The following is a 19,140-nucleotide window of genomic DNA, read 5'->3' as shown; positions in this document are numbered from 1 at the left end:
TTTATTTATTTATTTATTTGCACTTTGGAGCATTTTTCTTCTTGTTCTTGAAGTGGTGGCATCAAGGCCACCATTTACCAAGGGCACCAAAAAAAACCTTGGGCCTACAATGGCAGAATACTCAGTACAGTGTTGTGGGTTTTCAGTAGTCTGAACTGAGGAAATTTTTTGATCTGAGGTATTTCTGAAGGTCTGGCACCAATGAATAGAAGCAAAGAGGAAGAAAAGTAATTTTCTCTTTCTTTCAAACATTATCATTTTAACCTGCTTTTTAATCTGTTGCTGCCACAACTCTTTGTAAAAAAAAAAAACTCTTTGAAAAAAAAAAAAAAGATCCCAGGAATGAGAAACAAGTCACTTCAAAGCACCAGTACTAGATATTGAACCAAAACAAGATATAGTTTTTATCTAGTCAGTAGTCTTCAGATTTACATTCAAAATGACAATGCAATGAATGTGCTTCTCTCTCCTGATACTCGTGGAAGGAGGGCAACTCAGGGAAGCCCTTCGGGAGCTTCAATTTTTCATTCCACCTGTAAGAGAAAAAGAAAAAAAGAAAGCATCTTTGTACCAGAAAGGACAGTTTCTTTCCTTTCATTGGAGGATTCATTTTTCCTTTCAAAGTTAATAGACCATTTGTGATATTGATTATTATAAATACTGATTGCATTTCATGTTGTCACATTCGTTGCATTGTCATTTTGAATACTTTGAAGTGACTTGTTTCTCATTCCTGGGATCTTGTTTCCTTCCCGAGGAATACCTCTCGTTTGTTTGCTTACAACTCTTTGTAAAGCAGTGTGGGGATGATGCTTTCAAAATGCATTTACATCTGTTTATGAACTATATGAGAACAGCTGTATCCCTTTCAAACCATGCTTCTTTTTCAGGCACAAGAAATGGCCGTCCCCCATTTCCCTGGGCTACCAGGGCTTTTGCCATTTAAAAAAAAATCTATAGTAGAATATCGTTATATTACTGTACCATTGGTGTAGCAGGTTCTTTGAATTCCCAACTTTCTTTTTTTTAAAGTAACAACAACAACAACAACGACATTTGATTTATATACCGCCCTTCAGGACAACTTAACACCCACTCAGAGCAGTTTATAAAGTGTGTTTTTATTATACTCACAACAATCACTCTGTGAGGTGGGTGGAGCTGAGAGAGCTCCAAGAGAGTTGTGACTGTCGCAAGGTCACCCAGCTGGCTTCAAGCAGAGGAGTGGGGAATCAAACCCGGCTCTCCAGATTAGAGTCCTGCTGCGCTTAACCACTACACCAAGCTGTAGTGGTTCTTAGCCCAGGGGTTCTTAGCCCAGGGGAGAGCCAGTTTGCTGTAGTGGTTAAGAGTGCAGGACTCTAATCTGGAGAACTAGGTTTGATTCCTCACTCCTCCACTTGAAGCCAGCTGGGTGACCTTGTGTCAGTCACAGCTTCTAGCTCTCTCAGCCCCATCCACCTCACAGGGTGTTTTGTTATGGGGATAATAATAACATACTTTGTAAACCATTCTGAGTGGGTGTTAAGTCATCCTGAAGGGCAGTATATAAATCATTGTTGTTGTTGTTGTTGTTGTTAACCTTTTATAACTTAACTGCTCATCAAGGGCTCTAAGACTATAGACAAACAGTTTAATAACTGTCTTAACTTGATTAGCTACAGTAACTTTTCTGATATAGACCACGGGGTGCATATGCAACTGACAACTCTATTATATTGTCAGTCATGCTACTTACCAGGGCTTTTTTTCAGGGGGAACGCGGGGGAACGGAGTTCTGGAACCTCTTGAAAATGGTCACATGGCTGGTGGCCCAACCCCAGCCACCATCTCTACTCCCCGCTGAACGGTGCGGAGGGCAATCTAAACCCCCCTCTGTCTGGAGATCAGAGGGCGGGACCACCAGCCATGTGACCATTTTCTCTGAGGGCAACCCACTGAGTTCCACCACCTCTTTTCCCAGAAAAAAGCCCTGCTACTTACAATTAAAAAATGAAAAAAATGATGCTTTCTCTTCCTTTCTTCTTTTGGCTTGTTAGTCATGGGAAAACATTTTATTGACAGATTCTGCTTCCAATTAGTATTATTTTCCTATTAGAGACCAAAACAAAAAGCCATGAAATACCATATAATAAAACTAACAAAAATAACACAAAACATTGTTCAAGCTTTCAAGTTCTCTTGCACAATGTGTTCTATTGTTTTGTTTGTTCTGAATACAAGAGACTACGTGGCTTTAGGCTTTAGCTTATGCTATGGCTGCCTACTTTTGTTTGATATTAGAGATTTCCCAAACTGATGATAATTAAGGAATTCTGGCATTAATAAACAGGTCCCGAATAAAAACAGCTTGCTTCAAAGAGTTCTTATCTTGGAATTAATGTTGCAGAGTAGAGATGGGCACGAACCAAAATACAAACCAAAATTCATGATGAACCAGGCCGGTTCAAGGTGCGTGAACCAGCGGTTCATCAGATCCTATTTCTGATTAATCACCACGAACTTTAGGCTGGTTCATTTGCTTCATTTTTTGATTCGTCACGTCAGACAGCCTGGTGCCGATCAATCAGTTTCCTAGGCAACAGGGGATGGACTTCCTGCAGACCTTCTGCTGGCCCGGAAGTGATGATTTTCTGACCTGAATGTGACGTTTTCACAAACTAAACATTCCAGTTCGCAAACCAGGGGCAGGTTCGTGAAAGTTCGTGGTTCATGGTTCGTGAAATTTGACGAACCATGAACCACATGGTTCTTTTTTTCCAGTTCATGCCCATCTCTATTACAGAGTTTTGTTAAAGTTAAACTTGGAAATTAATTTGGAGGCACTTGTTCAGGCAAAACATCTAAAGAATTTCCATGGAAGTGAAAAACAAATTAATTAATCTAGCAAACTTTATGTGGTAGTGGTGGTGAGGTTAATATGTCCTAAAGTGAATTTGAACTACTTAGTAGCATCTAAACAAATATCCATAAACTTTCATTTTCTCCACTTGACTAATTGTCTTGCCATTAAGCAGCTACTATTCAAATCTCGATTGCATAAATCTTTTATTTTTCCCACAGTTCCTTGATTTTGAAAAAAGAAATTGGAAGCAGTAGAGATTTCTGAAGAAACTCTTCCTTTGTAGAGCAATTCTGAGCAGAGTCAATTAAACTCTGAGGACTTAGAAGGGTGCAACAGTGCTTAGCCTATCAGGCATTCTACTAAATGCTTCCAACTTGTTCATGGTACCAATGAGCAACATAATGAATCCCTCTTTATATACAATTTATTTAGCAATCTAATTTAAGACATTATTAATTCAATTTGAGTAAAATATTATTCATGATTGCATCAAATACTGTCATAAGAGGATTTAATTAAGCCTGCATGGTTGAGCCACCTAGTTGTATTCTTATCATGCTTCTAGAATGTATATATTTTGGTATTCAGACTGACATTATGATAAGAATACACAATCAGACTAGTTTTGTGATAACCAGGATTTGCTTTACCTTTGGGTAAAGTGGTTAAAATATGACAGGCCCTGTGAATGGCATCACAATGGTCTCTGTAGGAATGAAACAACTCTTCAAGTTTTGGGCAGGTGTAAGGCTTGGCAATTATTTTGTAATCATAGTTGCTCAAGAGGCTAATTAGAGACTGAAATGTTATGTTTGTGTCTTGTTGCTGGCAAGGTCTTTTGAGCTGTTGTCCTCTAGACACTATTGTGTTAAATAAAACAGCAAACAAATATGATTACTGAATATTCTCAATAAGCTATTGGTAGGCATTTTCCACTTCTAATTCATTTTAATTATGTTTACTATTAGAATTTTACAAAATGGATGCCAAGTAAGGACTTCTGGGAGTATAGGACTGTTTTTTAAAAAAACAGCCCCAACAATTTGCAAGTGTACAAACTGATTAAGAGTTGAAACCTTATCCTAATAAATGAGGGTTGAAGCTGGAAAGACCACTGAACCTTAATTATTATTATACATTAATGCCAGTGCAACATTGAGGTAGCACTGGGAAGTTGGATATCCTGCTAGATTTCACGCAAGCGGTATCAGATACACACATGTTTGCCATCATCCTGGTGGGGCCTGGAGTTCTTCTGGAATTCCGACTGATCTCCAGACTACAGAGATCAGTTCCCATGGAGGAAATGGCAGCTTGAGAAGGGAAATTATATGATATGCCATAGATTCTAGGTGCAAACTCTTCCCAAATTTTTTCCTCTATCAGTGCCCTCTCCAAATCTCCAGGTATTTCTGAGACCACAGTTGGCAATTTTAAATGCCCTAGTCCTGTCCCCCGCCCCAATTTACTCCCTCCCTAGAAAAATGTTCATGCATGCTGAGGACTATCTATGTGCAGAACTAGAAATAGAGTTTAGACCTATTGTATTGCTTGGAATGAGGAACTTAGAAATTAGCATTCTGCCTTCCAAGAAAAATGTGTACTAAGCAATGGGAACAGTAATTTTTTTCTCAGTGGTGTTCAGATGTACTCTAGCATTCTAGGTTTAAACTATCAGCAATGCACAGGCTGGCTCTTGTCATTCTTTAACTAAAGTTGACTAGGCAATCAGCCTCTTCTTAACTGCTGAGGCAATAACTCAAGCTCCTTACTCCCCCCTTCCAAACAGATGCTGGGGTTATCACTGCTGAGTCTGGATATGTCTGTCTTATTTGGGTATATTTGGATAAATCAATATTTACATTCCTTACATTCCTTAATCATTCGGATGTATCCAGGAATCACATTTTAAAGGTTTCAGCAGCTTGTTTTTCTCCTTTTGCAAGTTCTCCAGGCAACAGAAGGAGGGGAGAGAGAACAGTGTTACTCTGTGTGTGTGTGTGTGTGTGTGTGTGTGTGTGTGTGTGTGTGTGTGTGTTGCTTGCTTGCTTGCTTGCTTGCTTGCCATATGCCATTTCCTGGTCTGGCTGGCTGCCTTGGTACTACTGGCTTGCCAGATTGGGTGCTGAGATTCTCTGGTTTGACATTGGTTCCATTGAGCTTGCATTGGCCCTGAGTCCTGCCTGGCATCTGTGTGTGACATTGGTTTTGTTGGGCTTGTAACAGTGTCCCTTTCTTCAGTTTGTTTCTTCTACGATTCTCTGGTTTGGTATTGATTCTGCTGGGATTATTTGATGTTGGTTCTGTTGGGCTTTGTTGGTTCTGTTTACTTTGAGAAGCCTTTGGTCAGTGACTGCTGTGTCCTGGAGAAAACCTTGTATTTTTTGCACCCATAAGTGGAAGTCCCACTGAATGCTGTGTACAAAGCTCTCCAAATTAGTGACTGTCAGTGTTTAGAAATAGGACTGAATTGAAACTATCTCCTTTCTTCTTCTTCTTCTTCTTCTTCTTCTTCATCCAATCAGTCCTTGGATACATGAGCCCACACTACATTTGTATCCTATTGTCTATGGCAAGCCCCCCCCCCCGCCAATTTTAATCATTTTGTGGGCATTTTTGTAATTTTGATGGGGAGTGGATTATACCACAAAATGGCTGCCATGGTGGGGGGACTCATAACATTGCTATCATGGAAACTATCAGCATTCACAAAATGTTTGGAGGTTGCAATGCCAATTCCTACAGTTGGTCAGCTGTTTCTGAATGGGTATTTTTGGAGACACAAGGGTGATACTTCTTTGGCTTTCCTGAATCACTTCCTAATCCAGTAAGATGAAGGAAAGCCAAGGCTAGTTGTTTGCACTGGCAAAGGGATATTTTGTCAAAGAAACAAATGGGAAACAGGAAACCTTTTTTGGGCTGGGCAGCTACAGTCACCACGTTGGGAATCACTGGTCTATGACAACCTACATGCTATTGATGATGCTACATCTGGCGTGATAACATCACAGATGATTTCAAATGAAATCATATGGGTTGCAAAGGCCAATCTAATCAGAATGCTGTGTGAGCATGTCAAGAAGCACGTGTCAAGAGAGTAAGAGGCTGCTAAACGACATTGCAAAAATGTCAGTGTAAGTGTCTTTTTGGTGATTCCTTTGGTTGTGCTAAATGTCCTAAATATCGGATTCAGTACAGCCCAGTCTGTAAATCCAGATTGCACTCCCCAGAGACTTCTTATGTAAATTATCAGTTAAAGATCAGTAGAAGCTACCTAATACACATCATCATGATATCCTGGATATTAAATATCACATATTTTAATCCTTTTGCAAGATAATTTGGCTCAGTGCCAATTATATGACTGGAAATCCATCAGGAGCTGCATTCTGTGTCACTTCACCAATTGAAATTCTGTACATGATAGAGGTGTTGAAGGCACAGAAACACTTTTCAAGAAAAAAAGGTGGTGATATAACTTAGATAATACTCAGTGGGGAATAGTTTAAGAAGTTCTGAGTTTTTTGTGTTATGAAGCTACCTAATACACATCAATATTGCTTTTGTGTTATGAAGCTACCTAATACACATCAATATTGTGTATAGTATTTTTAAATAACTTTTTGCATCTTTCATTCACTAATACAGTTTTTGTGGTTTTGTTGCTGTTGGTAATCCAGACAGCCTATAATTCTTGGATTTTTCCCAGCCATTCCTTTATTCTTGAATTAAAGTTTGTATTTTTCCAATACCTAGCAAAAAAAATAAACGAACTGCCATTCATACATTAGTTTGAAAATCAATTGGTATCATTGCTGTGAAAAATTAGAAGAAATGTTTCAGGAGGCAAAGGTATTTAAACCAAAGAACTTTCAAGATGACTTTCCAACAGGCCTGTGCCCTAGAACACTCTCTCTGAAGTCAGAGGAAAGAGGTGTTGCATTGAATACAATGCCAGCATTTTTAGTGTTTTTTTAAATTAAATTTTAGCACTCTTTAAAGGGGACAAATGCCACTATAGCATCATCTTTCTAGAATTGTCTCATAATAATACTCTGAAAAGGTAACACTTTTTCAGAATAAATACTGTATACCTCTTGACTAATAACATATCCCAAATCATGGTTCCTCTGACAAAGCATATTTTGATCAAGCAATATATTATGAATTTTCATCAAAAGACCTTTTGCATTTTGTTGGGATAGTGCTTGAAACTCTGTGATATGTCTAAGGGACAGTCATATTCATAGCTGAGCAGTACAAAAGCTTTGAATCTGCAAAACTTGGGAAAACTATTGGATTCCATTATCTTTTTTTTAGCCACAACAATGCATTTAGAAGTATATCAATAAAACTCTGTTCCAGGGAGTCATCCTTCTTTTGGGGCGACAACTGGTTTAAGACTCCAGGAAGTTTAGTTACACGGTAGTATAATTTCAGACAGAGAATGGAAGGCCACCCTTTGTCCAGCTTTCAAACCTAGTGATCAAGCTAACGTGATTTTGTGACATTCCTGGCTGGTGGCAACCACAGCTTTTGCCGGAGGCTGTGATTTGCCTACCCAGAGGAGGGGGAGACAGCTGTGCTTTTCCCGGCCATCCGGGGAATTCTGGAGGGGTGGAACTGAAAGCCTTATAGGGCTGTTCCATCTCTCGGGATCTCAGTTGCACCTTGAGCTCAGCCTACCCACCTCACCCTATTTCAGTGCAGGTTTACCCGGTGGCCATTTTGTGGGCCAGGTAGGAATTTTTTCTCCTTTACCACAATTGGCAATTTGGGGAGGAGTTTTTTGACAACCTTGCACTGTTGTTATGGGAAGATAATTGGCCTTGGTGGGTCATTGTTAACCCTGTGGACAGATTAGAAGTTGGGGGACATCAGTGGAATGGTGAGCACCCTTGGCATATTCCCATTGGTGGAGAATTGAGGTCTGTCAAGAGCAGCTGGCTGCTTCATGGCCCAGTTGCAAGGACAGATGCCGTGGTGGGGAACCCTTGGACAAGCCAGTTCTCCCCAAGCTTTACACCTGGGTGAGGGAGCTTTAAGGAGATGAACCACTTTGCCTGGCCAGGCCGGGTCCCAGCCATATGACCCCAGGGCCTGACCTGTACTGCTAGTTAGGCCCTTGCCATGTTGACATATATGTTGTAATTTTAATAAAGCGGCCCTTTAGTTCTCAACTCTTGTGTCTGCCTCTTCATTCTGACTGGGGGAGCAACTTCTTATCCCATATGTAACCCAGAAAAATCTTCTGCAAGTTTCTTAGACTACTATCAGAAAGCAATATTGGGACATTTTGAAAAAGATAAACGCGTGCAAGGAGGATCACCATTTTCAAAGAATTAATTTTTCCAAAAAGGAATAACTTAAAAGGCATCCGAAACTGAATCTTATTTTAAATATCCTGTATCATAAGGATATTACAAATTCTGTATCATAAGAATATACAAATCTTTATTATCATGTAGGATTATTATCCCTAAACATTTACCTTTTTTGCTTTTCTCCATATTTCTCAGCTGTAATGGGATATCTAAGGGTAAATCCGACCTTTCAGATTTATTGAAATTTGTTCTATAACCAGTCACTAAGCCTCATTCCCATAAGATTTTCCAAAGTATTACATTAGTATTCACCACATTCACACATATGTTTGTAACTTTTAATAAAATCACACTTCCTCTTCTTGAATTTCCTTAGTGGTTTCATGCCAGCAGAAACCTTCAAAATTGCCTCCAATTTGCTCTGTGGTGCAACTCAGGGGTATGTTGCTTATCTTATGGTATCTTTTGGTTCATTTCAGAATTTCTTAGATATTACACCCTTATTGGTACCTTCAGATCTATCTCAAAATTTTGCTTCATGCAGAATTTCTAATATATAAAAATGGAACATGTCCAACATTGAATAGCTTTGTTAAAAATTATTCAAGATATTTACATTAGTCTTCAATGTAAAAAAGAAAATAAAAAGTAAAGAATTATTATTTGTGACAATAGTTTATCCCTTCTAGCAATTTCATGTTAATGCAAGAAACATCATTTTTGTTTTAAGGAAGAATCAGTGTAGTAGTAGTAGTGCTCTGGATGCTATTTTACAGTTAGAGATGATGTGACAGTTCTAAGGAAGAAGACTGCTAACATTGTCAGTTTTCCCTTTAGGTAACATCTCTTTCTGTATTGTGAACATTTTGCTGCTTGAAAGCCTGTAAAATGTCACTCATGTTCTAATGATGACCTTGCACAATGGGATATGCAGTCCGTTGCAATATAACTTTCGGTATTATAGGGTTTTCCTTTGTAACACTCAGAATAAAACACTTCTGGGTATACTGGTGCCTTTTGTGATCTATCATCCCCAACCATCTTTGCTGCAAAAAGTATAGAAGGCTGAAAGAAAAAAAGAGTAATCCTAAACATAATGAATATGGGTGATGGGCTGAAACTTAGTGATAAAAGAAGGTCACTTGTGTCCATTTTAGCCTGACACCAAGAGCTTAAAGGCAAAGGCATTTATCCTAACACAAAAGGAATGAGAAACTGTGGGACAGCGGTAGGTCAGAGACTAGGATATAGTATCTCATCCATCTAAGTCAAAGCATGTGGATTTTAGGGAGGGGGTGTGCATTTTGGAGTTCCAAAGTGGAAAATATACATGAATATCACTGTTTTGGGTCATTGCTGTGATTATCTGGAACAGTTACACAAATCTGGCATTCTTAGGCATTACGAAAAACACCCCGAAAAATCTGTGTAGTTTTTCATGTTCAGGTGCTTTCCATCATCAGCAGTAGGCATCTTGTTTTTCTTTGAATCTCCGAATTTCCCAGGCAGTGGCTAAGGGAAGGTAGCTCCAGGCTGGTACAACCCAGGACAGGACCCAGCAGAGCCACAGTTCTGACTTGTTCCTTCTCCTTTCACCCATCCATTGCAGGGGATGCTCCTCTGCAAGTAGGATGGCTGGGAGCACCTTGTTCACGATCTTGAAATATAGGAGTTGTGGGAGAGAGATATAAAGCTAGCCTTTAACTGATCCTCTAAGATCAATCCCTGAGAAGCTTATCTTTTCCCAGAAAGGGCCCAACAATAAACCATTCAGGTATCACCGAGTAAGCTAACCATTTGTTCAACTGTCATCCTAGGCTAGAGCAATGACTGTTTTCCTAACTGTTCATGGCCTAATAAAGCCAGAGCCAATGGGTAAGACATGATGGCTGAACAGGGTGGCATAAAGGAGGCTTCCTCAACTCAGGAGAACAGTTTAAAATATCTGTATGCCCTTAGTCTGTGTATGTTCACCTGGGACCATGAGTAAAGGGTATAGAGGGGTGGTTTGCCTCTATCACTTGACAGTCTAGCAAGATGCATACCCCTCCCTGAGACAGTTTGAGCTGCCAGATAATCTCAGTGACTCAAGTTAATTTAGACAGAATGCCTCCCTTTGTATTAGCTGCCTAGCCTTTATGTCATTGTATTTCCTTCTGTGCATTTTCTGTGCTCTGCATTATAACAGTAAAATTATTTCTTTTGTTAAAAATAAGCCATGTCAAAGTTTCTTCCTCATGTGCCCAGACATTCGCTCACGCTGGCACTCTTCATGTACTCAGAGGCTTACCAGGTCCAAACTGCTGGTGAAAGGAAAGCCTGACAGACCAGTCTGGTGGTGGCAGAACCAAAGGAAGTATAATCAAGAAGAGAGGGTTTGCCCACTCAGACACAGCAAACGCACTCTTTCCTCCAGCCATCACAGAGGCAGAACTAACTCCCTTGAAATTTTGGTGTTATTTGGTTGATAAAACAACCACTCCACACACCTCAAAGTCCCCAACAGTGAATAATAGCAGAGCTGGGGTTCTCCTTCCCTCCCTTTTCCTTCACTTTGTGAAAGGAAACAACAGACCACAACAGGGAAGTGTAGCAAATGCAGAGTTTTCAGTGGAAAGGAAACTTTTTTATTGTCAGTCTGTCACTGTAAGAGTAAGAAAATGAAATGAAGGGAGGGTTTGGGATCACATAGAGTGATGCTTGCCAGGATCAAAAACAGAGGAACCAAGCAAAGAAATCCAGGTAAAGATCCAGAAAAGAGGGGAGGCAAAGATGAAATGTGTATCACAAGTCAGTAAAAGGAAACTGCTGAAGCACCAAATGAAGCAGATGCTAGCAGAAACACTCTCTTCCAGTGGATTTTGTCTCCAGTTACACACCTAGAGAAGCCTGAACAAAATATAGTTTTCCTTCTCCTGGGTCTTGGAGAATGGAGGAGAATCCAGGTGTCTCTCCAGGAAACTTTTCCAAATAAAGAAAATAGGTTGTGGAGCGGGAAGGAGGAATGTTAGGAGCAGCGGTCTGTTATGATGGTCTATATGACTATATTCTTATCCTTGGGTGGTTTAAAATGCTGGATTTTAATTAATATATTTAAATGTTTTGTTTTTAATATTTTTTTATTTTGTAAGTTGCCTTAGGAGGTTCCTGGAGTTGCAGCATGGAAAAAAATCTAAATAAATAAATAAATAAATAAATAAATAAGCAATACTGCTTACCTCACTAGAATGAGGAGAGCCAGAAGTAGCTGTCATCTCTGTCCAGGCTTGCCATTGAGGATGGGCTTGCCATTCCCCCACCTCCACCTGCCATGTCCCGGCACCACTCACCTGGACAGCAGGAGGGAGGGCACAGGGGTGGGAAGAAATGCGTGCATGCACTTCACACTTCCCTAGCACACTGGCAAGAGAGGAATTGTACGCACTGAGGCTACGTGCTATACATGCACTTCATACTTCCCTATCACACTGGCAAGAGAGGAATTGCGGTACGCACTGAGGAGGCTAAGCGCTGTGAAAACTGCCCCTCCACTGCAGTGCGCACAGCAGCTCCACCATTGCACTCCTTTTCATTTGGTGCAAGGAGCGCCATGAAAACTGCCTCCAAGGGGGTGGTTTTCACAATACTCAGCCTCAGTGTGCACTGCGATTCCTCCATACCACCAGAAAATGACGTCATTCTCACCTGCCACTCTTATTCTCATATTGTGAATGGAGAGAAATAACAAGTTCTGGGGTCCACAAGATGGAGCTAAAAGGGAAAGGCACAGTACGGAGGCAACAATACCGTTTGAGAATAACTGTACTCACATTCACTGTTTTTTAATAAGTGTATATATACATATAGAGTGAAATGAACATTCTCTCCAACTGACAAAATAAGAAAAAAATTAAAAGAAACATTAGTAAAAGACGGGGCAAATGCCATAATGGTAGCACAAATAGGGCCAGTTGTGTTTTCCACTTCTCTGTAAGGAAAAATTAGGGTTTAGCTTCTAAAATTAGAGGCTCTAAACAGTTGTTTGTTTATTAACATGAATACATTATAAAAATTTACCAAAGGTTATTCTAAAATTTGAGGACTCATATGATATTATCAGAAATTTAAAAAACAAATTAGTTTATTATCTAAAAGGTTCTACAGTATCTGTGATAACAGAAATTCAGTGGTATTGATGATGCACGCATCATTAGCAACTTTAAACAAAATTACCGACCTAGATGATGACATAGAACAAAGTTTCAATAGCACTTATTAAATTCACTATGTCTAATAATATTTATTTTATTATTACAGGTAAGCACATTAGATTGGATACGAGCTGAAAAAATATATAACCTCTGTGAGGTTCTATTTAAAGTTCACAAGGTAGGTCTCGAGTAAATTACAAAGCATTTAGTTTCAGCATGCAAGTTTATTTTTCTGTTATTGAAAGAGAATTAATGGTACATTTAGATTAACCTCACTGAACAAAACTTTATTGTTATTTCTTAACAGTGAACTATTACAGTTATCTGTATAAATAGTTGATGGCTAAAACTGGCCCAGTTTGGTGATACTCTCTCTGACTGATCTCTGCCCTGTGTTTGGAAAACGAAATCTTGCATTCCTGCCTCACCAGCCTTTTCCTCTTCTCCATACCTCAGTAGCAAAACATCTATGTAGAATGTCCTTGTTCAGTCTTGGGTATCTTCAATGAAAAGATTCTCAAGTAACACAACTGAGAAAGACCATTGTTGAGACTCCGTATCAGTGATACTGAGTATATGCATTCATGTGTGGGATACATGGACAATTTCCTGACACGGTGTAAAGCAGCATCATATATTTGCACATCCATGAATAGGCATAATATTTGGATTTCCCATTTCCAATCACTTTAAATATCATGGAAATTCTTCAGTAGAGATTGAAGATCTAGTTTTATAGATTGATTGATGTATAGATTGATTTTATACCGTCTCTCCCTCAAATGAGGCTTGAAGTGGTTTACAAAGATTAGACTGCAATAAAGAATGTAAATTAAAATTAGGAAAATCCTACCAGAATACAGCCAGAAAAACAATGTAATCCTGAAAACTGGGACAACCCAAAATTAGTCAACCAGGTGGCAAAAATTCCAAATACTGCATCACGGCTGGTTAAAAGCCTGCTGGAACAATTCCACCTTGAATGTTCCATGGAACCGAAAGAGTTAATTGTATCATTTCTGAAATATAGATTGTTTTCCCTTTATTTGTGTGGTACCATTGTTAACATTGACACTTGGTTCTTCCCTCAATATTCTGGCAACATTAATCTCAAGAACAAGTCATTCTTAAATCAAATTCCATGGCTGCATTCTCATTTCAAGGGGAGAAAAACAGTTGGGCGAGGGGGGGGGGGCTGCCGAAGACTCAGCCCTTTATGTTCTTGACTTTTTAATAAATGAATGCTTAATTGTCAGCCCTGATGAATACATTAACTGAAACACAAAAGCTTAAATGTATTACTCTAGTCTCTGTTCTGTTGACACTTCAGTATAAATGATAATGAAGAAAACATAGAGCAAATCAATTAAATTGGAGTAAACTTAATTTGAGGAAGAGATTAAAGCTTCTCCATTACCCATTCTAAGGTTCAGTTTGCCCTCAGAAAATGTTCCTGAGCTATTTTTATAAATCCATTTCTCTTAACAGACTTGATATAACAAAGGAAAAACATATTTTACATTTTATAAAATTTGCAAAATGGATACATTTTAAAATGTAATGTCCCAGTTCACAAATATATAGGCACAGCAGAATTGTTCCTAAACTTATTTTCCATGCAGCGTTGAAGGAAATTTTTAGGAGCATTAGATCTGGTTTTTTCATGGAACATAGAATTAGGTGGTCGACTCATGATTAGACATGGGCACAAACGGAAAAAAACCCCAGAACACCCTGTTTGTCGTTCGGTGCCATCAACGAACAACGAACATAGATGAACATGAACTGTTCCCGGACATGTCCGTTGTTTGTTGTTCGTGGGGGCCAGAACCCCCCACCCCCACTTAGCCCCCCTCCCCTCAAACCCACTTACCTGGCCCTTTAAAAATCCCTTTAAACTATCAGCTGGCAGGCGGCAGGGGAGATTCCCCCCTGCCGCCTACCAGCTGATAGTTTAAAGGGCCCTTTCCTGCCATGTGCCCTTTCCTGCCACCTTCCTAATGTCCAATACCCACCACATTTGCAGGGGGCATAGTCCTCACTGTCCTCTGAAGACCCCCCCCCCAAGTTTCAGAGAAAGGCATGATCCACGGGTCTCCCCATTGGCTGTCATTTTCTCTTTCCGGTGGCAAAAACGGGACTCTCTGCTGGAAGTACTTTGAAGGGTTAAAGTTAGAAGGAAAGCCAAAAGGAGTTCAGACAGAGTTCGTCCCTCCTTGCCTCTGGTTGCCAAGAGGATTGATTGCAGCACGTGCCAGACTGTCTGGCTTGCCAAACGGCTGCTGAAGGCAACGAACAAGTCTGTTAACGACCACCTGTTCCTTTAGGATGGGGTCTCACAAACAGCTTGTTTGAGAACAGCAGATTAGGCTGTTCGTGGGTTTTTTCTGTTCATAATGCTTTTCGTGCCCATGTCTACTCATGATCATGAGGTGGTAGAGTATTTTAAGAGCTTCCCTGAATTTTTTTTTTTTTAATTCTCTACGCTTAGAAAACTAGCATGGTGGGAAACAGGCTGAGCTAAAAGAACTTTTCTCCCAGGACTGCTCATTTGTTTGTTGAGTCAAAAGGAGCATCTTTTAACAAGGATGATCATTGAGAAAAGAACCTTCTCATACCCACTACATGTAACTGCATGTGTACACAATGCCTGAGTCTCATGTATATATTACTGTAGCAATTGGTGTTTCTAGAACATGGGCAATAAACAGTGCAATCCTATGGTGAGTTACTCTAGTCTAAGCCCATTGATGTCAATGAACATAGAATGGAGTAATTCACGATAGGATTGCACTGTAAGAGACTCGTTGCATTTTTTACAAATTTTTCCAGTCCTTATCTCTGCCTATAAGCAGTCAATATGTTATTTAAATGTTTCTTTCATTTTGATTCATTATTTCTTTCCCATCCAGAGAATTATTCCAGGTCAGAGCCTTAGACAATATTTATTCTATGGGTTTAATCTTTCCAGTCACCCTGTCAAGGCTCTTACAGTAGCTAACAATAAATTAAAACTCATATAAAATACAATGTAGGCAAGCATAAAACCAAAACCCCTCATTTGTATATCTCAAATCAGTAAAGCCAGCCTAGTAACAACTATGGCACGAGCCCAATAAAACAAATCAATCAAGAAGATTCCCCCTCCTTCTTGAATAAACTCAGCAAACTGGCCAGATGCCCCGACTAGATAGGCACTGGAGTCATTTAGGGTTCATATAGGCATAGAAACAAGCTTTCCTTGAATGTCCTAGCTGGATAAGAAATCAATCTGGGTGTTGTACACACAATTCCCAGCAATCCTACAGCTAAGACATAGTCATAACAGTAGTAGTAGAGTGGCACCTCTTCCTTCCATGTGCGTTCTGCCTCAGCAAATGCCTGGTGATTTTGTCAGTGGGGCCTAAGAGACTGGAGTTTGGGGAGTATGTGACATCATTTCCAGATGGCATACTAGGAGTGCCCCCTAATCTCTATGGCAGAGAGACAGGGAAATTCCTAGAGCATCACTATGGAGGGCCACTACACCTCAACTGGGGCTGAGGACAAGGGTATACCTACAGCAGGCAGGCAAATAGCTAGCCTATTGCCATCTGCTGTGGCCACCATTTTATTGTGATAAAACTAGAAATGACTGTTATGTATGCACATCAATGCCATGCTTAGAGAGTTATTGTATTTTCACCAAATAGCATTACTTCATATAGGAAGCCCAATCTGTTCTTTCAAGTAAAGTGCTAGAAAGATTTTCATACTGTCTTGATCACTGTAAGGAAGCTTTAGACAAGTCACAGTCCCTTCATCTCTATTGTGGGAAAGATTTGCCCTGATTTTAGATTCTGGGATCCCCACCCTCACTCCACATTTCTCTCTCTTACAATACAGTGGAATGGTTACACTGTAAGCTTTTCAAAATCACACTGTCGGACAGTAAGAATCTCCTAAACAAATTAAAAGCTATGGAACCAAGAATAAATTATAATGAATGTCCGCAGGACTATGCAAGTCTCATTTTATTCAATTGGTCTTACTCCTGGGAAACTTTAGGATTGCAGCCCAGTGCGCAATCCTAAACAAAGTTATATTCTTCTAAATCCATTGAAGCCAATGGGTACAGAAGATATAACTCTGTTTCAAATCATACTGGTAATCTCTGAGGCTTGACTGTATTTTTTTGCTATTCTAAACACTGAATTGCTATCCTGAACTTCCAAATGATGTGTTGCATGTGTAACATTTAAAATAAATTATCTACAATTGAACATCAAGATGATATAATTTAAGTGTTGCATAACTGCTATCAGACACATTTTATTATTTTTTCAAAAGGTGTATCCATTTTGTTTTTGTTTTCTTCCTGACATTTTTAAAAAAGTCTTACATTCAGAGTATAATTAAGCAATTTTTAGTCTTGTGGGATTCCATTACTTGAATGTTTTTTCTCCCACTGGAGGTAAATTTTCTCAACTCTAATGCTTCACAAGGATGCCATTATGAGGATATTTAAACAGAGCAATCTGTGAAGCATAAAGCTAATATTATAAGCTCATAATTAAAAATGCTGCTTGTTTGATTTACATGCTCTGATGTGCAGGATTTCTAACGGGTATACCTTTTATTAAAATCTATCAACATGGAAGTATTGTTTGTTTAAAGTAGCAACATAAATTCAAATACATAAGTGCAGCTATATCATGTCATGTGGTTATTATTATGAGTAATAGTATAATTTGAGTGTTGCGTTTTATTCATGTACCCACTTTTGAAACAGCTTTATCGAATTTGCCTTCAAAACCATTGTCTTTGAGAAGGTTACTGTTTGCATTTAGCTGATGGTGCACTTAGGCCAGGAAACGCTGTCTTGTCTAGCACTCCTTTGTCATCCTGATCTGCCTCATTTTGTGTAGCAGTGTATACATTGAGCTTCCATATATGTGGACATTCCCATTCAACGGTTTAAATAAATACATTGTAGATAGAATAGCTCTTTGTCCCCAAGGGAGCTTCCATGCTTACAATTAAGTGTGGGTCAAGGATCATACCCATAGTAGGAGTTCAGTCTCAGGTATCCACCTCAGTCATCTCAGGTATTCACCTTTATTGACTCCACCTCAATTAATCAGAAGCAACTTGATGGTACATTACTTGTACACTCCTGAGAACATGGTGATATTAGAACATATATTTTCTGCATTTTTGAGGATTCTGTTTTTAGGACAGAGGACATGTGTTGAAACCATTTCCACAGCTCTTTACATATATGTATTCACCTTGAATGCAGAAAAGAGGGCCACCCCAATGCAGAGTCAAGAAATAGACCACCCCAATGCAGAGTCAAGAAATAGAAAGAAAAAAATAATGGTGCAGTGGAAAAAATTATTTCATTCAAAATAAATCTTTGAGTGAAATAAAGTTCTTTTTTCCACTGCACCATCATTTTCTGTGTTTCAAAAAGATAGGATAATTTGTAATAATTCAGCAATATATAAATTAATTTAAATTAATAAATTTATAGATTGATTAATTAAAAAGACAAATTATTAATGGGAAAAATTATTTAGATGGCAGGCCTGATAATTATATTTAGAGCAACTATTCTTTTTCCAGTATTAATTTCTAATGAAATATCTCCTGCTAAAATGTGTCTTTCAGCTCTGGCTTAATGATGATTGCTGGCTACAAGCAAACCTGTATTTAGGTATTCACCAAGATTATGAACTTGAAGACCAGAGGCCATATTGTTTCAGTGTTGTAGTTGGTCACGGCAAGAGTCATTACTTCAATGTAGAACTGGGAAGTGAGCTGGGAGTATGGGAGAAATCATTTCAAAGAGCAATTTTTTTGGAAGTTCAGAAAACAGGGGTAAGTAAGTAGTAGAAAATATAATTTTCAAATGCATTCTGAATATGTCTCCTATTGTAAGTTTCTGTGAACATGATTTTTTTTAAAGACTTAAACAACAATCAGGCTGTACAAAATAAATTCTGGTATTACATGACTGCTCCCCAAGCTCCCAAGAGAATTTATTTTCTCACTAAGAAAAGAAAAAATCTCATTGAATTCAGTACTACTTCTAGTTTTTATTTAATAGAAGTTGAGATTTCCAAAACAATACATTAGCTACAGATTCCCAGTTTATTCAGATCAACTCTGAGTATCTTAGGTTATAAGAAGAGTTCTTCTAAATCAGATCAGGTAATATGAAAGAGCACAGTAAAAATTGGAACCAGAGAAGGCAAACATCAGACTATACCAACAAGAGGATTTTAAAAGCATCAAGCATTCATCTAGTTCAGCATTCTGGTTCCAAAACCAGAACTACGGAAAACGAGTTTCTCCATAGATTTTACAATTCTTGTCTTGTTTCTGAAGTTCAACTCAAGTATTACGAATTCTCAATTGATTCTTAATTTCCAAATTTAGTGCAGAGCACTGTGCATGTGTATTTTGCAGCGTCTTGCAGTTCCTCTCCTATATTTATTTTATTGCTTCATTTATATCCTGCCTTTCTTCCCATATCAGCTTACATTCTTTGCCTGTCCTCCATTTTATCCTCATAACGACCCTGACAGGTACAATAGTCTGCGAAAGTGTGTATAAGGTCATCATCCAGTGAGCTTCTGTGTCAGAGAGGAGATTTGAACCTGGATCTCCCAGACACTCTAACAACTGTATCAAACTTTATCACATTGTCTCCTGTACATTACCATAGTGTACAAAGGAATGACATCATTCCCGGAGTGACAAGGAAGGCCCCCTACGCTGAGCTGATTTGATAAAA

At 38.9% G+C, this 19,140-nt stretch overlaps 1 protein-coding gene across 1 annotated transcript in view; it reads left to right on the top strand.

Annotated features, from left to right (window-relative positions):
* SNTG2 (syntrophin gamma 2) overlaps positions 1–19,140 on the top strand; it is a 439,152-nt gene that overhangs the window by 380,621 nt on the left and 39,391 nt on the right. Inside the window, exons 13-14 of the mRNA XM_054979235.1 lie at positions 12,466–12,537; positions 18,012–18,221. Coding sequence (XP_054835210.1) covers positions 12,466–12,537; positions 18,012–18,221 — 282 coding nt within the window. The remainder of the gene's footprint in view (positions 1–12,465; positions 12,538–18,011; positions 18,222–19,140) is intronic.

The sequence above is a fragment of the Eublepharis macularius genome, chromosome 1 (genome assembly GCF_028583425.1).
Source record: "Eublepharis macularius isolate TG4126 chromosome 1, MPM_Emac_v1.0, whole genome shotgun sequence".
NCBI lineage: Eukaryota > Metazoa > Chordata > Lepidosauria > Squamata > Eublepharidae > Eublepharis > Eublepharis macularius.
The sequence above is the reverse complement of the archived record's forward strand: the minus strand, read 5'-3'. Positions and strand labels throughout refer to the sequence as shown.